This window comes from Haliotis asinina, chromosome 12, assembly GCF_037392515.1.
Source record: "Haliotis asinina isolate JCU_RB_2024 chromosome 12, JCU_Hal_asi_v2, whole genome shotgun sequence".
NCBI classification, from domain to species: domain Eukaryota; kingdom Metazoa; phylum Mollusca; class Gastropoda; order Lepetellida; family Haliotidae; genus Haliotis; species Haliotis asinina.
Window position 1 is genome coordinate 7,504,091 of NC_090291.1, and position 27,402 is coordinate 7,531,492.

The 27,402-nt window shown below is 40.5% G+C and overlaps 1 protein-coding gene across 1 annotated transcript; it reads left to right on the plus strand.

The window, feature by feature from the left end:
* Positions 1-1,597: 1,597 nt before the first annotated feature.
* Positions 1,598-26,263, plus strand: LOC137257361 (low-density lipoprotein receptor-related protein 12-like). The gene is made up of 13 exons (XM_067794688.1): positions 1,598-1,881; positions 10,978-11,022; positions 11,656-11,782; positions 13,019-13,218; positions 13,886-14,020; positions 14,170-14,319; positions 14,898-15,050; positions 16,321-16,473; positions 17,099-17,446; positions 20,668-20,787; positions 21,228-21,341; positions 21,900-22,031; positions 22,499-26,263. The coding sequence occupies exons 1-13, from the start codon at positions 1,833-1,835 to the stop codon at positions 23,416-23,418; spliced, it is 2,646 nt and encodes an 881-aa protein (XP_067650789.1). The 5' UTR covers positions 1,598-1,832; the 3' UTR covers positions 23,419-26,263.
* Positions 26,264-27,402: the final 1,139 nt, after the last annotated feature.

Sequence of the window (27,402 nt, forward strand, 5' to 3'; positions counted from 1 at the left end):
AGTAACTTGCTACATGACAACAGCTGTTTGACAGCTCGTAATGATTACCTCCCTTTATACAAATTCTTCCAGAAGTTATTAATTCCACAATTGTATCATTTTTAGTAATTCGTCGACATGACAAGTAGACGGAGTGAGGCCCTTTATAATTAGAAGGTTGAAATATGTTGAGATGTGTTTCACTGACTGTAGTTACATCTTGTTTGTACTTCTTTGTAAGTTACATCTAAAAGAATTTCAACATATCGTCAATTTGTGTGTGCGCGCGCGCGTGCGCGCGTGTGTGCGTGTGCGCGTGTGTGTGACTCTTAGTGAGAAAATCAACCGGACGTGACTGTAACCTCACCGTGCAGCGAGTTTGTTGGAGGAGAGTTATATAGATAGCCCTATATGGGAAACACGAAAAATGGTTACTGGTTAAATTGAGGCTATTTGGGCATGACTCAGTACGCTGTTTTCCCTTTCTGCACTCTAGCGCGCGGACGCGCATGCACACACCCAAGCGCGCTAACGCTTCCACGCGCGCAAGAATGCAAGTGCACTTTTCTCTCGCTCTCGAATTCCACCACCACCCACCAGAGAGAGAGAGTGAGAGAGAGTTTAGACACCAGAAATGGCCTTCACACATGAAGAATCTCCAAGAATCGAAAATAGAGAATCGAACCCGGGTCTGCAGCTTTAACTCTTTAACCACTATAGCTACTTCACACACACACACACACACACACACACACACACACACACACACACACACACACACACACACACACACACACACACACACACACACACACACACACACACACACACCACATATATCTTTTATGCACGCACTCATGAATATGTCATTTACCCATTGAAACGGACAATACGAAATAGTTAGGTGCGAGCTAAGTTAGAGCACGAAGAAGCATTTGGTCATGTAATCTTCTGATGTCCTCATCTGAATACCCCAAACCTCGCCATTCCTCAACCAATCCGTATATCTAACAGTTCCCTGTGATGGTTGGTTAAAAATTGGATTTGCTAAACAGAAGAGAAAAACAACGATCACTTATAGACGTATTATATGTTTGTTTATGAAAGTTTAAGAGAGCTTTGATGTTATGTTATTTACACATTTTTTTCATCGCTTCCCGGAGTGTAATAATCACGTTGTTAGAAATATTGTTTCCAGACATGTGTTAAAGCAATGTAAACAAACCTACGCAGTATGCGTGATATTTGTTTGTTTTCATTGGCATTGTTTTGTTTCGATTCATAATTGCATTCGGTTTAAGCGGATTCGACTTGGCTTCCTTTCCATGACATGGGCTGTGGACTTCGAATACTATATGATTGTATTTCTTTGTTAGTTACACCAAATCTAATATATTTAATTGTCAATACTTTGGAGGAAAGAACGTGTAAGGATTGTCTGAAGGGGCAGTAAAAGGGTCCAACATTATTAAAGCTCCACACATCGATAGCTCGATCACTGCGCCTATAATCATCCAGCTGAGAAAAACTTTGAGAAATCAATACGTGGCATGCGGTGTGATGGAGTTTGTAATCAGCATATTTAAAGGGGCGTAACTCTACATCGACGTCACGCTCCAATGAATTCAAGATGGTGGTGTGAACCAGGACATTGTACTGAGACGACAGAAAACAATTCAGCTTTAACTTTCTCACTGGCAATATCTGTGTCCACCAACTGAGCAACATGTTAGGATGTATAACTAAGGATCGATCATAGTAAAAATATTTGGTAAATATAGTAAGGTAACACCGAGACTCACTTCTATGCCAGGTGCCGAAGAAGAAGGAAGTTCTGATTGAATCTGTCAACAATGACAAGGACGCTGAGAGCTATCAGGATCCAGGACTATCTTGCTATAGGTGAGTGTCAGGTGATGTACACGAAAGTGACATAATTCTAAACTAATGTTCTCACACAATTATAATATCACACTCCAAATTCCTTGATGTCGTCTTTGTCAATCATATATTCATGTTTCTGATTGTGTAAGCTCTGTAGAAGCAGGATCTAACTTTGTGGTCTCTGTAGGTCACATAAATATCACCATAGCTGGTCATGTTACGTTGTTGTAATCATCACCCACATTGAAATTTGAATACATGTCTGGGCCCCCATGTCTGATTAAACCTTGCTATGACAGTAAAGACAATGTGCATTTAGTATGTTGTGTCAATATCCCAGTGTTAGGGGTTTTCGACGGTATAAAGACAAAAACGTAATTTCTATCTTTAATATCATTTTAAGTTTTGATTTTGTTAACCTTGAGTGATAAAGGTATATTCATCTATTTCACACAAAAGTATCATGTGTTTCCAACAAAAAGAGCATTTATAACATTGTATCAGCGAAACTGCAGTCGCTTGTCACAGCCAGGTATTTTTGTATGTGTTTTCGACAGTGAGCCATACTTTTCCCTCCGCACTGCGAGAGAGTGTTTTGATCACATGGCTTCCTGTTTCATATATAACCTGTCACTAGTAGACGACTGATCTTGTTGAATTTTGCTCGCTATTTTTTGTTATACAGGCAATTGATTTTGCATCTGAAGTGGTATTAACGATCGAGGGTAAATAATATTGTTGTTTATTTGCTCTTTACATAACTTTATTTCTTGATTTCAATTGTCAATAAAATGTCTCACGACAGGAACTGGGCATCCACCCTACCGATGAAACTGTTTGTGCACTCCTATCGCACACATACTTCCTCGATATAGCGCTAGCAATGCAATCGTTGAAATCACCAGAACGTCAAATTCAGCTTTGGATATGTTATGACAATTAAACACCCCAGAAAACCATAAGCATACTAAGGAAGTAAAATCAGAAGAACAAAAGCCGGCATGCAGTCCAGAGTGAATCCTATGAAGGTCACCTGCTTCGTTAAATAGAACTACCCAGCACATTGTATTCTTGTATGGATACTAACATGAAGACATTTAGGCGTGTTTAACATGTTTGTTTCATGTCCCATCACCCCTAAAATTGCTCACACAGGCACCAAAGTGGATTTTTATAAAGGATGAGTGAGTTTACACTGCTTTTAGCAGTGTCTCAGCAATATTGTGGGGATACCAAAAATGGACTTAACACATTGTGCCCATTTAGGGAATTGAACTTGGTCTTTGGCATGTTGAGTAAATACTTTGTAGAAAAATGGGGTAGCCTAGTGGTTAGAGTGTTGGATACAATGTGTAAACTCCATTTCTGGTGTCTCCCAATATTCCTGGAATATCTCTAAACATGACATTAAGCTGTATTCACTAACTCACTAACTAAAAAAGAAAAAAGCTCCTTAAGATATAACCTTTTGAAATATAATTGTTTTGCACGTGATTCCAACTTTTGCACATAAATCGTCATTCATATCATACATATATATGATATTGACACATTTGTTATGCTTGGTGGGTTTAAGTGACAAGGAAACTATTCATTGTCACCTATATATTAATAGCCAGACTAGGATATTATTACAACAAAAGATAGTAGTTCAGCTGTCTTTTTGTCATTAAGAAAAGTATAGTTATATGAGTCCACAAGACTTAAGTGCATCAATTCAGATTGTTATTACCAGGGAGCTATACTGACTACTGGACAGAAATAAATGTGACCAGAAGTTTGTTTACGTCGCAAACTAATGTAAAGCAAGCACTACTGGTTATTGATCTTGTGACTATTGGTTATTGATCATGTGACTTTGTCAGCCATTGATCATTGCTGATAGCAATCTAATAAAACATGAAGATAAACTCTCCCAGCCATGAACAGATTGTATGAGCTGTTTTTATGTGTTTGACATGTATTGCTATTATTGGTTTTTCAATGAACATGATGAAGTGGGGTTACAAGCATGGTCCAAAATATAAATAGAATTGTGCAGTGATGAAATATTTCGCCAGGGTTGGGAATGGCCACTAGTCAGTTAGCATTGTTAGTTTAACACCAGGGACAATCTAGCTGAAATGGTTCAGATGTATTCTCCAAAAGTCTAGTTGTGTTGCACAAACCACTTGTCCAAACGTTCTGTTGACCAGTTGTATGAGAGGAAAGGTGTCTTCCTTGTTAATGTGTATTTGTTTATTATTTCATGTTGTTTATGAATGAGTGTCTATCAATACTTACCATGTTAATCAATGAATTTCTTATCATGCTTCTACTTAAGATACTGTGTGACACTGTTTGTTTTTCATTATGCAGTGTTCAAAATGAAGGCTGTGATAAGATACTAGCGGCTAACGTGTGTCCTCTGTTGACAAACTTTATAGATAACAACTTTGTTTTGTGTGTAAGACATTGCAAATCCCTGCTTGCCAGTGGTACAAGAAACTGTATTGTGTATCGAAACATCACACTCACAAAATAAAAGAAGTTGTTTTCCATAACGTTTGTCAGTATTATTGTTTCCAGTTTCTATAATGTTACTCAAAGGAGTTAAATTGTTCACTTATCACGCCAAAATTCCACATCAGCGCAATGCTGGAAAGCCCTTTTTTGGTGTCCCTCACCTTGATATTGCAAGAATAATGCTGAAAAGAGCATCAAACCCATGAAGGTCCCGGGGTAGAATAGGCCTTCAGCAACCCATGCTTGCCATAAAAGGTGACTATGCTTGTCGTAAGAGGCGACTAACGGGATCGGGTGGTCAGACTAGCTGACTTGGTTGACACATGTCATCGGTTCCCAATTGCGCAGATCGATGCTCATGTTGTTGATCACCGGATTGTCTGGTCCAGACTCGATTATTTACAGACCATCGCCATATAGCTGGAATATTGCTAAGTGCGACGTAAAACTAAACTCACTCACTCACTCACTGAAAAGAGCATCAAACAAACGCACTCAATCAGTCATTGATGATCCTCGAGATTCTGTTTTGTATAGGTATTTGGACCAAGGGACCCTTTGATCTTCAAATGGATGGCTTTTCTGTCAAAGTTATGAAAATATGAAAATCAATGTGATATGCCTTTTATCATGATTCTTAATAGTATAATAATCACTTCAATCTCTGGCCTTGTTGCTACTATTGGGTTGTCTCCCCTTTAGGATTCCAGTATTGAACCAAGTTCCAGAAAGCTAATCTGGTTGTCAGGGGCAATGTGATGGCATGCATTGAACATGATATATTGAATTGGTTGATCCTGGCAGTGGGACAGAATTGATCACAATTTTGTCTGATACATTGCTAAATTGTCTGATACAAGTGCTAAATTGGATATCTCACATCTTGTCTGCGTGCAGGAGTACTGGAATGCTGAGACATTCTGGCATGTTAATAATTTTGGTGTTAAAAACAAGCAAGCATTACGGAGCATCAGAATTTTGCTGTGGCAAGTGACAAGATTGTGTAGGAACATGAGTAGTAAGTTTTTTTTATTTTTTTGCAATATCCAAGCCAAATAACAATAGGGGCTTCACACGATGTGCCCATGAGCAAACACATTAAAGGGGCACTGATGCGGAACGAATAATGTTTCTCACCAACGGTCTAATTATGAATCCAAGCAGCAAATTGGTCAGCACCCTCTCTCTCGACCGTTACGGACAAAGGGACTGGGCTCCTGTCCACATTAGCTGAATTTCTTCACCCTAAAAACTGAGGAGCACGGATGCCCATCACATGCCGTTATTTAAAAATATTCATAGTATTCCTTATCTGATTGTAACAAATTATGCCAGCAGTGTATTTTTTTTCTGATGCCTGGATAGTATAGTCACTGATTCAATTTGATCCTACTTCTGTATTTTTTACCTCGATATTTAATCATGTCATGTGAAAATATGATGTCTATGTACACGTAGCAAGCCATTTGTTTCATATAAGCCCGAAAGATTACAAAGCTTTGTATTTAGATTGTTTTGAGGGTTGGTAATTATGTAAATTACCTGGTTTATTATCTATGATAATAAAACAACTAATTACAACGACTTTACCATTGGTAGAGAAATCTAAAAATTTTCTTCCCTAAAAAAACTCTGATTATACCCATTTACCCAAGTACACAGCAAATACCTAAGTGCATTTCTTATGTAACAACAAGTTCTGTTGGTATCCTCAAAACAGTTTCGGCCGAAAAGGGTTTTCAGAGATTACATCTTCCTTGCTGTAACTCGCGTTTGATGGTATAAACCTACACATTATTTGTCGTCATTCACTTAATGGTCAGTTAATGAATTTATAACGGGTATAAATAGTGGTAACACCACTAAAATTACTCGACATAGGTTCCCATTTGGCGTTTCTCTTGTCTGGAGTAAATACTCAACAATATAAATTAAGGTCTGTAGTGACAAATGTATTGTATGTTATGTAATATGTGCATGTAAGTGATGCACAAGGGTTTATCAGCTGAGTTACAAAAACAAACATCGATCAAAGGATTAACCGAGAACCCACTAATTGATTAATTACTTCCACAGCAGAATTGTCAAAAAGACAGTGTTTATGAGTGGAGATTTACATAATCAATACTGAATACACCCTCTCGTAAAGTACGAGTGTAAAAGCAACATCCTTCTGGATGACAAACTGACAGCAGTTTGGGGGTGCTCTATGCTGATTGGCTAATGGTTTGGTAGGCGTGTCATTTTATGTAAATGAGTCACCTTAGTCATGTCACGCCATTACCTAATTCTTACACCGGAATTGTTAATCGGAGGTAACAAAGATATCTGTTTCAATGAATTTGATTATGTGTAAAGAAATATTGTTGAAAGCCTATAGTATTTGTTGTTGAATTTAATTATAAGGATTGACAGTGTATTTCTTTCGTTGCATTGAGGTATGAAACTAAAAACCAATGTGCTACGAAGATTCATACAGTTTGCACATTGGTTTTTAGTTTCATACCTCAGTGCAACGAAAGAAACACACAGTCAATCCTTAATTAATTCCTTCACAAGGTTATTTGCTGCATGACTTATTTTAACCAGTTAGTTGCCATGGTTACCTCACATCACCACACCCATGCTAAGGTGTTTTTAATTTTATTTGTAGTATCCCATAACCCACCAAGCAGTTGTTCTAGGCAATGAAGAAACCTGACGCTGTGTTTTGCCACTTTGCTGTGTGTCAGAGCACAAATACATGAGTGGAAACAATTCATTTCCCTATTATTGCTGGTCATGTTCTGTTGCTGTGTACAAATGTACATGAATTTACCTTTTTCCTTAAATAGTTTTGGCATATATTACATAAGGAAGGTTTTAATTTTCAATAAGTATGCTTCAGAACAGATGAAGTCATTGCATACATATGTTACATACAAACTTGTCCTTCTTGCTTATAGTCATTTAGACAGCTGTCACCTCTGTAAACTTGAACATTGCAAGCAGCTCATGCATTCACTATGGTTACCTGAAACAGCATTTTAGCAGATATGGTTTCGAAAAATGTTACAGAGGGTAAGATATATTGCATACTGAAAAAGGGAAGATAAATCAGTTAAGCAATGAGATCAATTACATGTAATAAGTTTTGGTAATTGCTGACATTATTAATAATATAATATTATATGGACAGTTAATATGCTTCACTATATGATGGAATTTATTTTAGCTGGTTTTCCAATATATTCTTTATTTTGCCTTTTACCAGAAAATATTGAAGTCGTGCATAGTTTCAGGAAGAAATCTACACAACAATTCCTTGTCCAACATTTATTGATTAATTGTGTGCAATATTTTGCTAAATGTTGCAATACAATTCTTTGCCAACACAAAGCCAGGCCATCTGTCATGGACATAAATGTCATGAGAGACAACAGTATGCTAAAACTGAGGCTGTTTGTATTGATCATGTTGATAATTACCGCAGACATAAAATTCAATCATAATAACTGTCGATCATATCACAATACTGTGTGTAGAAGGTAGATACTTTGATTGTCACCACTTTTCACGGTATTTGGTACTTTGTATTTGGCTTATAGTGTCCTGTTGTCTAAAGAGTACACTGCAGAGGTCACTATGACCTAGTCAAGATGGTCGGCACACTTCTACTTCAGAATTTACATATGAAAGTACTCAGTGAAATGTCTGGGCATGACAACAATAGTAGGTTGTGGACTTAACTTGTCCAGACTAATATCATGACTGTGACAATGTGTATTATCCTACACACGCAATATCTCAGATTGTTTCAATACTGAATTAAGATTGTCTTTCAGCACTGTTACATTTAGTTAGTTTGATAAGGAAGAATGTTCACTCAGTAGTATGTGAGATCATCTTTCAATCCAAATCCCTGACCCACAAATGCAGTTTGAGGAGGCAACTAACAACCAGTTTTGTACAGCAGTGTGTACAGTTTTGTAAACAGTCTATGTTTGGAAGAGTGTGTCACGTTCCTCGTTTCGTGGTCATAGCTCACTGAGTTTCTCCATCACTCTGTCGTCTGTAAAACAGGTCTTATTCTGATCATCTGCAGCAGATAGACAGCAGAAGCACAGCACTATCTAAACCCAAAACACTCATGTCTTATCAAAATCAAACCTAAACAATTGTCACAACTTGTTTTCTATTTAAGGTTTAACTGAAATAATCAGATCATGACAGAGGTCCTAGCAAGCAACCAAATACGTTCCACAACCCGGACTAGACTACCTGTGTCACAGCCAAGTAGTTTCATTTTATCAGGCCAGCAATAATATAACAATCGTTGTTTATAACCATGAAAATGGCAGCAGGTTGTCAAGAGTTTAATGAAGGTAAACTGTTACAGTCAGATCATAGGTTATCAGACATATGATTTAAGAACACAGTGTTTACTCTGGCCGTCACGAGGGGTGTTGCCGCGTGGATAATGTAATCTTTTGAATGATAGCTTGTGATTAGAAGAAAGTGTGATCCATAGGTGAGATGTTTTACAATTGTTCATGTGATAATCGTGATAACAGATGTTCTTATGTGTCAGAAAACTCACAGCACAAAGATATGGTTTTACATTAAATGTATCATTCATAGTTTTAATGTTTATGCTCTAGTTTTCTGTGCCCTAAACATGAATGAACAATAAACTGAACATTCTTAGGTGATGAGGATATATGCTAAGTGAAGAAAGTTTCCCATAAAGAATGCCTGCCTGCCTGCCTGTGTTTTCTTAATTCCTCATCATGTTCATGTTGAATTGTCGTGGTTGACTTGTCCATCCTTTGCGCTTATAGCAGTTGTTTGTAGCAGTCTATTGCCCTTGCATTGCAGACAAGACATTAACCTTAAGTATACTGGTTTCCATTTTCATATCCTGATTGATGTCATAAATACAGCTCAAGGCTTAGTACTAAGAGTTGCTTTTCAGCCTATCAGAATACTTACGGTTATCTTACATGTTTATCTTGTTTCTAGACCTCATCATGATTGCTATTGAAGATCATTCACAGGAAGCTGCATGTAGGGAATTACCAGACTTACTGTCATCATGGTCATTAATGCCAGAAATCTCCAACATGTTCACCACACCCAAAAACATACATGCAAAGCTGAATCAACAAAGCATTAGTGATGTAATACATTGACTGAATCTGAAATGTGTGGACTTATCACTGCACATGTACTAGTCATCTTAAAAAAGTTTGTCAGTATTATCAGTACAGTGAAAGTTTAATATGGGTTGGTATATCATAGATGATCTGCTACTGGCCAGGTTGTCACTATGGAGGGACCATGTTGTTACTGTGAAGGGTCTATGTTGTTGCTGTAGAGGGGCCATGTTGTCACTGGAAGAGCCCATGTTATCCAGGGGAGGGCCCATGTTATCACTTGGGAGGGTCCATGTTCTCACTGTGGAGGAACGTTTCCCCTTTGATGTGGTGGTTGGAGGCTACATCTGACTGGACACAGTGGAGAAAGGAGATACATACCAACACCCACAGGTGCCCAGCGGTGACACAACAAGATACCAGATATGACAAGAACTTTTTGCATATTTGATGACAGGAAGTTTTGAATAGTAGACTGGGTGTGTTTAACATATCAAGAAAGTTGGTTTCATGCTGAGCTGTGTTAGGCAGTGTTTACTAAGGTTTCCTGCTTTGACTCTGCAAATGTCATAAATTATCTCTGACTATTAGAATGCTTGTTGTCACCATGACAACACAGCAACTGGTTAGCCATTGTAATTAATAGTTTACAACTATCCCTCACAGTTTGTAAACAGTTGCAGTATCACTGCATTAAAATATGAAGGAATATTTGATAAGAGTTCGTTGAATTATTACCTACCGTGACTAGGAAGAGTCTATGTTTGAAATAAAGGTTTTGTCAGGCTCCATCATGGTGTGATGACTTTGTGATAAATAGTATTCCTGATGTGTATTTGAATTAGCTTATAAATGAAATGGTGTCCAGAAAGGAGCATGTCCTGTTTACTTAAGGATTGATTCCAATAAGTCATAGCGTGCCCTGACTTGCATGTTTGATATCTCAGCCAAACCATCATGCTGAGTGGTATAATTCCTGTGTTGAACGAATGTGCAGTGCTTCATCCAGGTATGCGCCATTGTATCATTCACTCTGAAAAATATGCAACGGTTTTCATTCCAGTCCAGGAGTGTACCCATTTGTTCTATGTTTAATATGATTCACAGGTCTTCCATACCATGGTTACCATGAATGGCTTAAGTCTCAGCTGCATGGACATGCATTTTGGTAGTTAAGGTGCCCGTTGGCAAGACAAAGAAAACTCCTAATTGAAGCACTGAATGTGCTTGAGCAAAAAAACAATAAACAGTCATAAAAACAATAAAGCACAATGTCATTATTTCTGTTCCTGTATTAGATTTTAAATCCAGGTACAACTCAAGGGCCTGTTAAAGTGTTTGGTCATTTCCATACAAGTACAACGTTTGATTCCTGTTTTGAGTGTCCCTCAGTTGGATAATTTAGAAGTTGAGCTCCAGTACCGATGCTGATACTGAATGATTCTGCTGTTACTGGTTCTGTTCTTGTTCACAGGTGTGCTGGTGCTGCTGTGTGTTGGGCTTGAATCAACTGATGCAAGTAAGTGTGCCTGGCTTACTACTCACGTTTCAGAAGCTAGTCATAGTGCTACAACTGATGTGGAGTATACAGTCATCTTTGTCCTGTGTGGACTCAGTATATCTTCATCTCCAGCTGTAGCAGATCACAAGAGGCTATAGGGAACCTGGGTCCTAAGAAACCGTTGGCTGTAAAAGGCATCATTGTGGATAATAGGTTCAGCGACTTTCTGAAATCTAGTCTTATGATCATCATAATTCTATAGTTTGTGGAACAAGCCCTTATGTCTATTCTCTGTTTACATTGTGGGTGGTCAGGTTTCAAGGACGTAGCTGTAATCTAGTCTCATGATCATCTTGGTTCTTAAGTAAAGCCCTTGTGGTTGGCATTAATATGTGGTCTCTGACTCGGATAGACCAGCGGGAACATATGTATGCTCAGTATCATCACTGAAAATCATGTAATGGTTGTGTTTATATGAATACCATCCGTCAGATCTACTGCCCACAGAAATATAATCGAAAACTTTCTTCAAATGCCATACTTTTTCATGATAGTCATAACCATAGTGGATATTTTACCTAAATCTAACAAGGCTGACACAATGTTCCATGAGAGCTTGTAAGGTTTTATCATGCTGTTTGGTATGTACAGATTGTGTCAAGGAGGTGTTGACTGGCCGGAGTGGGGAGATACGAAGCAAGCGGATGCTGGTGTACCCTAGCAACTACTGTAAATACTGGTTTATACATGCCCCAGAGAACACCACCATCACCATAAGGTAACAGGATTGATTTCATTGTGGGTTGTTAGCCCTGTACATGATGGGCACATGGTTCTCATGTAAACATTTTATGGGGTCAGTGTGCAAAGTAGTGGTCAGATTTTGTTGGCAAGTTGGTCTAGCTATCCCTGAAAGATTCTATCGCACAAAGCACTTCATTAGCCCGAAATCTGAATGTAGACACAGGTTTCATCATTAAGCTGACAATATGATGAACATATTTACCAGACCATAATCTTGCATGATTGGTAAACTTAACAAGTCAAAGAGAGTGATACATTTTACAAAATGGCCCCATGAAAATTCTCAAGTCAGTCAGGCCAGTGACTGGAGATTTACTGGCCAAGTGGACTTTTATTAGCCATGGGCTAGTGGGCCAGTGGCTGTTTTGCACACTGCTTGGGGAGTTGTCCCAAGTCATAAATATTACCTGTCAGTTTTGCCTGTCATCATTGTGTACACAACTAGACTCCTAGACAGCCTTCTGCTCAGTACCCTATTATGGTTCCCAGACAGCAGCCAAGAGAGCAAACAAGTTTACAGTTCTGTTTTCTATGTGTTGATAACATAGGATCATCCCAGAATTCCACAATACATTAATCAGTCTCTTGATGTGTGCATCTATATTCTAATCACATTCATCAAAATTGTGCTATGTTCAGCTTGACAAAATGGATACCATATCAATGAAATATTCCATCTGCAGAAAAACATCAAAGTTTCATTATTGTGACCTGTACTGTTTACTTCTCTGTGCCGCAACCTGAGACACAGTGGAAACATTCTGTCATAAGTTCCCCTAGAACAGTGAGAACATATTGCCCGATCTCTCCCCTCCATTTTCGCCCTTTGGGATGGCTTGGATTATCCCTCCAGGCTCTTTATATATCATACCTGTCGATTATTTGTTCATTTTTATGTGGACCAATGTTAACACAGTATTGACCAATGTTAAATTAATGTAGACCAATGTTAACTCAATGTTGATCAATGTTAAGTTGATGTTGACCAATGCTATTTTAGTATTGACCACTGTATTCTCAGTGTTAGACAATACTAACTTAATGCTGACCAATGTTTACTTAAGTTTGACTTGTGTTATCTCACTGTTAACCAATGGTACTTAATGTTAAAATTAATGTTAGCTCTCTGTAGATGCATTTTACCTCACATTTTTTGTGTTCGAGCATATGTACGAATGGGGGAATCATCAGTGAATGTGTTTTTATCCAGCTTTGAATCTCTGAACGTGGCCAGCAGCTCTGACGGCAAATGCAGTGTGAACTATGTGAAGATTGGGCCGGTGGCGCAGTCCTATTATTGCCAGACATCTCCCCACACCTATATCGCTAACGTAGAGAGAGGGCATGTGTGGATCTTCTTCAACACACAGCAAGTGGAGAGCAACTACTTTGTGCTGAAGTATATAGTGGGTGAGGAATCATATCAAGGCAGGGAGAGTCCTACCTTTTTTGTGATAATGCAAGAAAGCATTCAAAGGAAACTGAGAGGCAGAATTTAGTAGTGACTTGTGTTTACAGAATATAATACTCAGGAGTGTTTTTTAGCAGGGGATACTGTTCTGCTGGTAGGCTGACATCGTCAATAATCTCCAGGGTTTTCATCAGGATAAATCCTCACTATACCCTGGATGGCATCTGTGGCCTGATGATTTTATTACCTCCCTTTGCAGGCTCTGCATTTTCACAGTAGCCAATCAGCTAAACCACTGTTACATAACTTACAATCGGTTCACAGTGAGAGTCAGATTTTAGGGGGAAATCATACAGACAAATTGACAGATCTGATACTTCTAAAAAGTATTTGCAAGAACGCCATCTATCTCTGCCAGGGTACCTCTGCATCAATGGTGTTGCCAAGTTAAATTGGTTGGATGATTTGAAAAGTGAAAGTGAGTTGTGATTGGTTCACTCAACTTCCCAGCATAGACACCTGAGTAGATAAAAAGCCAGCCAAGGGTGGTAATAAAATCATTGGGCCAAGCTGCAGATGCATTGAGGGTATGGTGGAGATTTATCATAATGTATGTGATGGAGATTATTGAGGATGGTAGGCTGAAAGACTGCGGTTTTTTTTAAGGGAAAGTGCCCCAGTATACATCATGTGGACAAGGAGAGAAGCGCTGCAGCAACATGAAATGTATCCTTCAGGAATGGTGGTGTAATGGCCGCAATGAGTGTGGAGATAACAGCGACGAGTCTTTCTGTGTCACAAGTAAGTGTTGCCAGCTAGAGTGAGTGAGAGTGTGTTGAGTGAAGGTCAAGCTGCAAGCCTGCAAGTGTGCAAGTGTGTCATCACCTGACTGTTTTCCGACAGAGATACTATCTTCAGATGCATGCTAATTCTCTACATATGTGTTTCAGCCACTCGTGTCCCAACATGCCTCCATCCGTCCATCAGGTGTCGTGATGTCCACACTAGGCAACTGATCTGTCTCAGTCGGAACTACCAGTGTGACGGAAAGCCGGACTGTCTCACCAGGGTAGACGAATCCGATGCCCTATGTCCCCGAAGTAAGTACCCTCTCTCACCAGACAGTAAAGCTATATCTACTCACACTTTTGCCATGAAGGGCGGTGGGCTAGCCTAATGGTTTAAGCATTGGCTTGTCACGCCAAAGACCCAGGTTTGATTCCCCACATGGGTACAGTGTCCGCTACTGGATATTTTTGGAATATTGCTAACAGTGTAAAAGCAAACTCACTTCTGCTGCATGGACAATCCTCCACAGACAGGTTTTTTAATGGTCTGGTGTGGACAGCATTGTTTGCTGTGTTTGCCTTAGTTGAAGCAAGTTATTGTAGAATTTGGGAAATAATTACTAGCAAAATTCAGGAGGATGTGTTATAGAAGCAGGATATGCTAATCTAGACTGTGAGGATGTCGCTGGACATTCATACAGGTTCCACTGTTTGTAGAGCTGTCGTACAGCTGGGATGTTGTAATACTGAAAGTGTCTTCATGCTATACACATTGCATATAGAAGTCTAGTGTCATTGTCAAAGTAACAAATACAAACTAGTAGTAACATGAGAGAAGGTTGAGAAAAGACCTCACAGCATGTCATATCACTACTACATCTGTATTTAAGCAACAACACCGAGCCCACGCTGTTCACATCCATCGATGACATGTTATGATATCCACACGAGTACCAGGGTATGTCTCAGTCCAGAATACCAGTGCAATGGACGCAAGGACTGTATTAATGGAGCGGACGAGTCTCAGAGCATTTGTCATAAAGGTCAGTAGTGTATTAACCCAATCAGGGGAACATGCTGGAATTAGTTTTGTAGGAAAATAACAGCTTGACACATGAATGAATGCAGCATAGATACAATATGAGAATGGCTGAATACCACATGTAGTGGAATGGAGACACAATGCAATTCATAGACAAACAGAGCCACCAAATTACAGGACAGAGACAGATTCACAAGGCAACAATATACCAAGAAGGTTGTACAGCATATGTTGCTCCAGACGACAGTATACAAAGTTTGCATGACATGTTACACCAGACGATAGTATTCAAAGGTTGCATGGCATACGTTGCACCAGACAACAACATGTAAGGAAGGTTGCTCAGCATAGACGGCACCAGACAACAATATACAGGGAAGGCTGCACGGCATATGTTTACCAGACAGCAGTGTAATTATAAAGGTGCACAACATGTCTTGCACACGGCAACAGTATACAAAAAAGTTGCACATGTTTTAGATAACAAAATGCAAAGGCTGCACAGCATAAGTGGCACCAATCATAAGAAGGCTGCACAGCATATGTTACAGCAGGCAACCACATTCAAAGTAGGTTGCACAGCATATGTTGCCCCAGACAGCAGTATTCAAAGTAGGTGGCACACATGTTGCATCAGACAACTGTATACAAAGAAAGTTGCACAACGTTTTGCACCAGAGGACATAAAACACCCATATAGTGGAGTAGCCCATCCTTACTTACTGGTCAAAAGGTAATCCATTGATATAGGAGAGTGTGAGTGAGTGAGTGAGTTTAGTTTTACGCCGCACTCAGCAATATTCCATCTATATGGCGGCGGTCTGTAAATAATCGAGTCTGGACCAGACAATCCAGCGACCAACAACGTGAGCATCAATCTGCACAATTGGGAACCAATGACGTGTCAACCAAGTCAGCGAGTCTGACCACCCGATCCCATTAGTCGCCTCTTACGACAAACATAGTCACCTTTTATGGCAAGCATGGGTTGCTGAAGGCTTATTCTACCCCGGGACCATCACAGGTCTTGATATAGGAGACATTGTATAGATGTATGTACCTAAAAGTAGTTTTAGCAAGGTACCCACATATGCACATTTATCATATTTTTTCATTTCAGTCATTTTTCATACCATGATCTGAGGTGTAAAGGATTTTATCTGCCATATTGGATTATTATTTGTTCAAATACTTAAGAAAGTAATGCAAAGTGTTTACACCTGACAAAGGTAAATGCATATGATATATGTATACTACTGTGCTGATTGCAGCAAGCACTGACCGCCCTACATGTTCCCCACCATCCATCTCCTGCAATGATGTCCAGACAGGCAAATGGACTTGCCTGAAACCAGAATATCAGTGTAATGGTCAACAGGATTGCACCAACGCCGCAGATGAGTCACACACGCTCTGTCCTAAATGTGAGTCATTCTGTGTCCTAAATGTGAGTCATTCTATGTCCTAAATGTGAGTTGTTTTTGTTCTAAATGAGAATCGTTCTATGTTGTAAATGTGAGTTTTTTGTGTCCTAAGTTAGAGTCATTCTATCAGAACATGAAGGCTTTGCTTGTCTGTATTATAGCATTGTTTTCATAAACAAACTCCTCCATGAAGATGGCAGTTAATGTGTTCCTCAACAGTCTACAGTTGTCATAAGGGACAAGTCACGTGTTGTCAGACTCTCTGATTTGTTTGATGCTTGTCATAATATCCGACAAGGTAGCCTAGTTTATAAAACATATTACTTGTCGCGCCGAAGATTTCGATTCCCATCATGGTACAGTGTGTGAAACAATTTTCTGGTGTCCATTGCTGTGATATCACTGGAACAGTGCTGACAGTGGCATAATACTAAGCTCACTCAGTTACTCATCCCATTTGTGTACATAAATGCTCATGCACTCAGCTACCATTCCAGACTTGATAATCTACAGCTCTCCATCATACAGCTAAATTATTCCTCAGTACAGCATAAAAAAATATATAGTAGTAAGGTTTAGCAAAGTTTGTATTTGTAGTTTTATTGGTTGCTATTTTTGTGAACAGACCAGCCTTGTGGTGGACTGCTGCACGACATCTTCGGCATCCTGACCTCGCCGCGCTATCCTCGTGACTACCCCAACAGCAAGGACTGCGCATGGACGATTCATGCCGGAAATCCTGGAGACAAGGTGCAGCTGCGCTTTTCCAGCTTCAACCTGCAGCATGAGCGCAACACCGACTACGTATCGGTGTACAACGGCAGGACCAGCAGCAGTCCACTGATTGGGACATACTACGGAGGCAATAAACCTCCGGCTATCATTGAGGGCTCCAGCAACTGGATGTACATCAAGTTCCATTCTGATCAGCACTACCCCGAGCAGGGATTTAATGCTACTTTCCAGCAGAAAGGTAAGACACATGATGTTTCTGTTAGTGTTGGCCCCAGTGTTGATTTCACATTGGATGCTAACACAAATATAACAATTATTTTTCCTTATCCTGACTCATGCTTAAATGCTTATCTCCTCTTCATGGCGAAGGTAGTGGAACACCTGGAATCCCTTGAATTTCCCTTCTACATGAAGCGGACATAAAAATACACACACCCATGAGTGGCCTCCCTTTACCCACGCACATGGTAAGCTGATCGGCCATGATTGTCACTCTCTCCCCATCACCCGACAACGGCAGCTGGTGGCACCTGGGGTCCCGATTACAGTGATATGTTTTTCAGCTATTTTGATCCTTTAACTAACTTTATGTTGTATGGAGTATTTGGTTCACAAGCTACGGTTTCAGGTCCGGACCGGTTTACGATGCCGGCCATCTTGAGACCATACCCGTTTTGGTGAACTCGTCAGTCGAATGTCTGGGCAGGAACGTATTTGTTAGAGCTGGTCTACATCAACCATCCCTATGTAGATGTATTACTACAAAACTTGGGTGCTTACCTGAACAACAAGGTTGCAGCAGGAATCTCAACATATCAACCACCTGGAGATGAAAGTAGTAATCAAGGTAATTCAACTCTGGTCGACGGCATTGAGGAACAAACTACTGATGGTTCACCCAGTCAACCCTACAGTAGTACTGTACATAAACAAGCAAGGCTCAACGAGATCTCTTAGCCTGCTACTGCTAGAATCCACCTTTCTACTATTCAGCATAGTCAACGATCGGAATCTGCACATAAAGGCATGTTACATCTCAGGTGCTCGCCACATCATGGCCGCCACTCTATCACGCCCCCTACTGAATGAATGCTTCAGCAAGAGGCGTTTTGTCTAATTTGTCAGACCTTCACCACAAATAGATCTACACACCACGAAGTTCAACAAACATATTGCAATGTTTATATCACCGGTACCTGATCCGCTAGCAAGGGCAACAGACGTTCTCAGGATACCATTGGAAGGACTCAACACATAAGCGTTCTCCCCTCTAGTGCCACTACCGTAGATCATCGAGGAAATCAAATAGACGAAGCTGTTATAACTGCTTTGGACGTGCCTTACTGGCCGGCAACAGATTGGTTCCCGCTACTCATCGAGGTATTAGGACATCCAACTGTGCATCTACCAGATTGGAAGAACATACTTGTCTGTCCTCACAAAAGACAACGGAAAAGACAGGCACATGGCAATCCAACATATACCAGGAAGGAAGGCTTCACTGCAATGAAAGCTACGCATCTTCAAGTTGCGTATTATCTATGTCACTTGCGACATTCGAGGACTTTTTCGACATATCTGGCGGCAGTGGCTCTGTTATCACCATGAAAACAGGAGTCAAGCTGACTAAAGTACCTATACTACTCACCTTTCTACACTGGAAGATCGATCAAGCCGGAAGACCAACACAGGTTTAAGGCTCCAGTTTTGGACTTGAATGTCGTGCTTCAGCACCTTTGGAGTGAGGATTATGAATCACTAGATCGGACATCGCTTGAACTACTGACACAGAAAACACTGTTTCTACTTACGTTAGTCACACAGCACAAGTCGTCAGGAGACACTACATTTAGGACTGAGATGGGATTTTATCACCGACAATCAACTGCCTGGTGAAGCTAATAGACAATTCCCGGTGTTGTCTACAGTCCAAGGGCCACATGATGTACAGGACTTATCATTATGCATTTATTGAAAATACATCTCCAGCGTACCAGCAGACAACGATTCAAGCACCTTTTCATCTCCATATCATCTGAGTCACTTACAGAAGTATCCAGCAACACAATCCCAGTTGGATGAGAGTGGTTATATTAAGAGCCTACAAAGCAGCAGGACTAGATCCTCCGCGACCCTCCAGTCCACATGAAGTAAGAGCTCTGACATCAATGCTCGCTGTACATGGGAATTGCTCACTATCAACTATAATGGATTGCTGCTTTTGGAAGTCGAACAGTGTTTGCCAACCATTATCTACGAGACTTCTCCACAGAGGACATCATTGGCATTCACCAGTTTGGACCACTTGTCATTGTACAGCAACTAACGGTTCCGCAAAGGCACTGAGATTCACTCACCCCTTTATCACGTGACTTGTTGAGACCAAGACGCTCTGCAGAGTATAATGAATGAGAGACCATGCGCACATCTTGAACAGACTAGCCTGACTGATTATGACCCTGTACACGTAGTGAAGATACTTGTACAGAAAGAAGGGTCGTGACTGGTCTTGACTGTAAATCCTGACATACAGTTGCACTAGACACTAGCAGGATGCTAGATGGTCTACATATCATCATATTCGAGTATATGAAGGCTTCTACAGAAGACAAGTTTGTCTGGATGTGATCTCTTCCCCCCCCCCCCCCCCCCACCTTTACAGGACCGAATTCTCACCATTACAGGATGTATTTACGTGACAGCTAACAGAATCCAGTGTGGCCTGACCCACCGCCGTTTCCGTCGGATTCTGTAAACAATAAACATGAGTCAGGATAAGGAACAATATGTAATTTTCTGCATAAAATTCATATTTTATACTTATCCTGACTCATGACATAAGCCCTCCGAGCCACCCCACCCAGGTGCGCCGAATTCACTGTAATTCTCATGTAGGGCATATAAGATTTGGAGAGAGTGACAAGCATGGTGGATTATGTGACCACAGTGGCGGGAAAGGGAGGCTTCCAGTGGGTGAGTGTGAATTTTACGTCCGCTTCTTTTAGAAGGGCGCTTCAAGGGATTTCAAGTGTTCCACTATCTCCACAGGGAGGAAAGAGATAAACAATAAGCATGAGTCAGGATAAGTATTAAATATCAGTTTTATTTAGAAAATTATGTTATTGGACCTGGTGAGTTCCTTATTGCTGATACATATGTGTCATCAACTCCAATACCCTGAGCTGTGTCTTTATTGGTGATCTGTAAAGATCTGGTTAGAATTAATCTTCAGTATCCATGCTTGTCGTAATGCTATTTATGAGATGGAGTGATCAGGCTTGCTGACTAGGATGACACATGTCACTGCATCCTAACTGCGTAGATTGATGCTCATACTGTTGATTACTGTAGATTTATTTATTTTAAAGACCATCAGCCAGTCTGGAGGATTTGCTGGGTTTCTTTAAGAGTGTGAGAAATGAGATTCATTTTCACATCCAGGAATGTTTCTGTGTACAGGTCAGTGTATACCTGGCATCCAGGAGGCCTGCAGGATGGAGAGTGAGTGCTACCTGGTCAGCGAGAGGTGTGATAGAGTTTGGAACTGCCCTGAACATGGATCTGATGAACTTGGATGTGGTAAGTCCAGTATAGGTGTGTAGGTACAATGTCAGCCCAGTGCTTCAGTGTTGACCGTTTGGTATAGTTAGCTTTAGCTTTTCCAGAGTAACTAAGAAAACAAGGTAATGTTTGTTTACAAGACCTTTCATGGTCTAGTACCATTGTGCCAGTGGCATTAGCATTGTGATGTCATAACTTTGAATCATGAGGACATCATACGTCTAACAGTATTACACACAAAATGCATTATTGTAAAAATATTACACTGCAGTATCTTCCATAGGGGAGTAATAAGAAACTGTACAAATCTTTGAGTCTAGACATGACTAGATCGTGTTGTTCACACAGACAAATGTCATTAGTTTACTATTATAATAAAAGAGGGTGTCTGGGATATTGGTGACTATATTTGTTGATGTACTTTGTTTTGGATATGAGAGTCATGTGGTATTTTCCAGATCGGTGTGGGTCACACCAGTTCAGCTGTGGGCATGGCAGCACATGCTACTCCAGACAGGATAGGTGCAATGGCGGCAGTCAGTGTCACAATCACGCTGATGAGAAAAACTGTAGTAAGTAGACAGGGAAATGGTATCTAGTGAAGTCAGTGTCACAGTCATGCTGATGACTAAAAACTGTAGTTTGTAGAGACAGGGAAGTAGTATCTAGTGCAGCCAATGTCACAATCATGCTAAGGAGTGAGTATTGTTTTACACAGCTTTTGGCAATATTCCACCATTATCACAGTGGGGGGGGATTATGCCGATGAAAAAACCTGTAGTAAGTAGACAGGGAAAGAGTATCTAGTGAAGTCAATGTCACAATCACTCTGATGAGAAAAAAATGTAATTAGTTCACAGGGAAATAGTATATATTGAAGTTAATGTCACAATCTCACTGAGGAGAAAACCTGTAGTAAGTAGACAGTGAAATAGTGACTAGGTCAGTAGCCAGAAAAACCAGATGAGCAATCTGTAGATTATTGTGCGCTTCTCCTAGGTTTCAACACCAATGTTGCTGTGTTTAACTGGAAACAACCAGACCCGAGCTACAAAACAAACAGGAGTTGTCAGGAATGATGTCAACACATCAGAATTGCCATCATCTAGAGTTATTTCCCTTTGTTTCAGCTGCCAAGCAGTGCGGGTCTCACAAGGGTCTATTCTTGTGCAAGAATAAACGCTGCATCTACGAGACATGGGAGTGCGATCGCACTGATGACTGTGACGATCACTCTGATGAAGATGGTTGTCCTTCACCTTGTGAGTTTATATTTTGTTTGTGAACATCTTGATCTTTGTCAGCATTTCCAAAGCCATAATATCTGAATCCTTTTCTTGTATATGTTTTACTGATCTGATATAGTATATATCATAGGAACTTATAGTCTTCAGCACCTCATGTTACCAGAGTTAGGAATGTATTTTACATATATGACATCTTAAATAAGATCTATAATACCAACTGGTATCATTTAAATATGCTGCATCTTTTGATAAAGATTATGGCAGGTAGATAGTGTTTTCCAATGTGTGGACATCAACCTGTTCTGGTGGTCAGACTTACCCGACTGATATCATTCTTACCATATTTTAGGGATAGTTGTAAACGTTAATGATCATTGTCTACTCTAAATGGGCTGCCATCAGTAAGCTGGCATAGAGTAAGAGTTGTGTTAAACAATAAACCAGCGTGACATAATGCTTAATGGAGGGTTGTTTCTTTGCAGTCTTCACCCGTCGTGTGATCGTTGCTGCTGTGACTGGCTCCCTTATCTGTTCTCTGCTGCTGGTCATCGCCCTCGGTTGTATATGTAAGGTGTATGCACTACGGATGAATGAACAATACGGCCCACGACACGAGAGTCCTCTTAGTCGTCTACAAGCTGAGTTCCTACGTCGACGTGCCCCACCTCCACCGTACCATGAGGCCATGTTGACATCCAGACCATACGAAGAAGCCCGTCAGGAATATTTAAGTCAGTCACGTGATCAGCATAGACGAAGATCCAGAGACCGGCGGAGAAACCAGCAGTTGCCACCAACCCCTGAAGAACCATCATCACATCAGATAGTGAATGAGAATGCCGATGATCATCAACTAGCAGGAAGTAATGACGTTCAGCTGATATCTCTAAACTCCACACATTTACAGACTGCTAATATGGATACATCTTCCACTGTGGGACTCATTCCTCCGTCTACAGCCAGTGATTCAGAGGACAGTCAGGCTGGGACGTACAACAATGGGAACGTTGCCGATGACGATGACAACGACTCTGTTCTGCTGGATATCACGGATGGAGTTGGCTTAACAGCATCCTGGCGATCACTGTCTCAACGGAGCAGTGATGAGGATCAGTCGCCAGAACATGCTCCCTCTGACCCAGGTTGTGATAGCGGTGACTCGGCTAGTGCAAGCCTATCTGTGGATAACATGACACTAACTCTACATGAGTCTCTGGACAAGGAGAATGGTGTGGAGGTGAGTGAGTCAGACCCTGTGTTGAAGGATATCACTGATAAGGACACAGGTGACCAGCACCTAGCACGGCAACCATCAGTAGAGGAAGCCCATAACTCCGTCTCCACGCCCGTGCCTAATGATCAGAATACTGGCCCGGAAGCAACACTTATCAAACACCAGTGAAGTCTGACGGATAGTCACAAATCACAGATTACTTAATATATTTCCTTCATGATTATGCTGACTGTTTGGATACGAACGTCTCGCATACATTACGAAATCCTGAGAGAGCAACATCCTTCTGTACCCCGGGACTGGGATGACCAGTTTGTCCTGATCATTTAGTCAGATTCCTGTATCAAGTATGTCATTCGCTATTTACTTACGCCATTGTTATGTTACATCTGTTTCAGTTGCTTCCTTGACAAGTCATTTTGAGTTGTAGTTGACACTGTCGTACATATGTCTCCTGGACCAGCCATATGTAGTCAACTTTGTCCTACATGTGCTTCCTGGACCAGCCATGTTGAGTTGCAGTTGACACTGTCGTACATGTGCTTCCTGGACCAGCCATGTTGAGTTGCAGTTGACACTGTCGTACATGTGCTTCATGGACCAGGCATATTGAGTTGTAGTCAACATTGTCATACAATTGCTTCCTGGACCAGCCATGTTGAGTTGACACTGTTATACATGTGCTTCCTGGAACAGCCATGTTGAATTGTAGTCGACACTCTCGTATGTGTGCTTCCTGGAACAGCCATGAGTCGCAGCTGACACTGTCGTACATGTGCTTCCTGGACCAGCCATGTTGAGTTGCAGTTGACACTGTCGTACATGTGCTTCCTGGACCAGCCATGTTGAGTTGCAGTTGACACTGTCGTACATGTGCTTCATGGACCAGGCATATTGAGTTGTAGTCAACATTGTCATACAATTGCTTCCTGGACCAGCCATGTTGAGTTGACACTGTTATACATGTGCTTCCTGGAACAGCCATGTTGAATTGTAGTCGACACTCTCGTATGTGTGCTTCTTGGAACAGCCATGAGTCGCAGCTGACACTGTCGTACATGTGCTTCCTGACCAGCCATGTTGAATTGTAGTCGACACTGTCATACATGTGCTTCCTGGAACAGCCATGAGTTCTAGTCGACATTGTCATGCATGTGCTTCCTGGACCAGCCATGAGTTGTAGTCGACACTGTTGTTCATGTGCCTTCCTGTCATGACCTATGCATTCCGTAACATTGTAGTCGGGTCCAGCAACATATCAGCAAAATATTCCGACTTTCTCAATCCTAAAAGGGATGTTCTGATTGGTCAGATGAAAGTTTGTTCTGATGTAATGTTATGTACTCCAGTCTTTGTTTTGTGATAGTGAGAACTAAGATCTGACCGGACATTGGTGTTGAATCAGTGGGGCAGTCGGGCTCTGACTGTGTCGTCATATCCCAACATATCCCATTGTTGCTCATGCCATCAGTCACTGGTGCCAAGATGTCTATGTAGGGGGTGGTGCGCTGTGGTCAGGATGTTCCTCACTGATGTTAAGAACACAATAGCTCACTGACTTAAGTAAATATACTCATGGAAACAAATACGGAACACGACGTACAGGTGCCCCTATATTCTTTTCCAGGTTTCTTCACAAGGTGTGTATTTCACTGTGGATGAAATTCTGGAAACAAATAAAGAACTTTTGTACTTTCTGTTCCGTTTTTTGTTTCCATGAGTATATATTTTGTTCATTGGCAGTTACTGGATCATTGCAGTGTAATGACCAGATTGTCTGCCAGAGATATTGCTAGTGCTGTGAGTATCATAATACTGTTTATACAAACATTCTTTACATTCTAAATATTTTGTTCCTCTCATCACTATCAAAACCAAGATTTGGATGGATTATTCCTGGAATAGAGACCTTTCCATGGCCGATGTAGCAGCTTCTTACCTGCACATTTCTACGTTCTTGTCTCCTTCATATGTCCGTTGTTCTCATTATATACTCATTAGCAGTTATTATTTACTATCAACAGAATGATACCATAACATCCCAAGGTAGGGCCTGCTGCTGTGATGTACTAAGGGGTGAAGGTTTCACAGTGTTGGTTGCTGTGTGGGATTATATGGACAGGAATCTCCAGCATATATTTCTTATATCATATTCCTTATGGTTATATCATTCAAATCTATCATGTTATTTCACACTCATTATGTCATGCATAAGTAGACTCACAACATGCAAGCCTTCAGTGGATAGTCTCAAAATATCCCCACAATAAAACATTATGTCATGAGACAGGTTACGTGAGATGTATCTCCATATGAGACATGGTGTCTGCATGACACATGAGATGTGTCTCCATCCGATACATGGTGTCTGCATGAGATGTGAGATGTCACTCCATCTGAGACATGGTGTCTGCATGAGATGTGAGATGTGTCTCCATCTGAGACATTGTGTCTGCATGACACATGAGATGTCTTCATCGAAGACATGGTGTCTACATGACACATGAGATGTGTCCATCCAAGACATTGTGTCTGCATGACACATGAGATGTATCTCCAACTGAGACATGGTGTCTGCATGAGATATGAGATGTGTCTCCATCCAAGATGAGGTGCCTGAATGAGATGTGAGATGTGTCTCCATCCAAGATATGGTGTCTGCATGACACATGAGATGTGTCTCCATCCAAGACATGGTATCTGCGTGAGATGTATCTCGATCCGAGACATGGTGTCTGCATGAGATGTGAGATGTGTCTCCATCTGAGACATGGTGTCTGCATGAGACATATAGTCCTTGGGACTGGAACTTGTTGTTTCCGTGCCAGGTCAGAAAAGTTTCCAGACAGGCGGTAATTGAGAGAGCTAACGATGCCATCAGCACTAACACCTCGTTGTACATTTTTCTGAATATCAGTTTTAGATTTTGTCATGTGTGATTCAGTTTAGTATACACAACTGTGAAGTCTTAACAATCATAACAAGCAAACTTGATATTTCAGATTGACAAAAAGGAATGCAGAGAGTTTATTGTGAAAACAAGTTTTATCTATAAAACAAATGAAAAATACTTTTAAAAATAAGAAATTAAAAAAAATTAGATCAGTTACCAATTACTGCTGTGGAAAGTGGATAAGTGTCTGCAATAGAACATTGTGTGATCTGAAATTATTTCACTTCATTTAATTGACTTTGTTTATAAATGAGCTCAGTCTGTTCTGGTTATGATAATTGTTTGTTGGAAATAATGACAGGTTTGTACTCACTGGTCTGTTGTGTAAAATAGTGATAAATATCTGTTGATCCACATACACTTAACAGATTGAACTAAATATTGTGCCAAAATGTACATGACAGCTAAGGTTATGATCTGTCACTTCAAATCAGGCCTAAACTGATGTGATTTCAATTTCCAAACCTGTCCATATGCCTTGTTCCAGTTTTCCTGTTTGATTTCAAGGGTATGAAACCTGGCTCTAACTTCTTCCAATGGAAAGTTAAGAAACCAAAACACGCTGCTTACATGCAAACCCTGTTTTGAAAGTTGTGAAATTGAAAGCACACCTGTTTTGGCCTCATGTAAGAGTTTTTGTAAATGATCTGTAAATACAATATCCAGTGAATCCAGTTATTTATGTCCAGGTATATTCTGCCCAGATTTCACAAACCTCAACGCTATCCGGTTCATCACTTGCATCACAGGGTGAAAAAAAGATTTTCTTTTCATATTTGTGTATGCATCTTATGCTATGATGTTTCCTTCTGTTGTACATACAAGTAGTTATTGTGTTTTGTGGACTCCTGTGGCTATCCTGGGAGGCAGGGTTGGGGACTGGGGACAGGGATGATGTTAACAGGGTCATTGGAGTGCCCCAGAAACATGCTCATTTTAACACACACAAAAATATAAATGTTGAAAAAATGCTATGTTTTAATAAGTTGTTTTAGCTTTAAGAGTCGACTCTAAATGTGTATTTATTCGAGATGTTAGATTAGCCTCTCCTGATCACACTTTCACGCATGATAACAGAAAGAAAAGTGAAAAACAAATTAGTTGCTGATTGGCTGAAATATGCCAACACAATGCTAAGTGTCCACTCCCCATATTGATGTGAAATCTGTCACACACAATAGGTCATTCATTGGAGGAGG

Coding starts and splice junctions, on each gene's coding strand:
- LOC137257361 (XM_067794688.1), top strand. CDS start 1,833: ATGACAAGGACGCTGAGAGCTATCAGGATCCAGGACTATCTTGCTATA. Junction 11,023..11,655: donor GCTTGAATCAACTGATGCAA/GTAAGTGTGCCT, acceptor TGGTATGTACAG/ATTGTGTCAAGGAGGTGTTG. Junction 14,021..14,169: donor CGAGTCTTTCTGTGTCACAA/GTAAGTGTTGCC, acceptor TATGTGTTTCAG/CCACTCGTGTCCCAACATGC.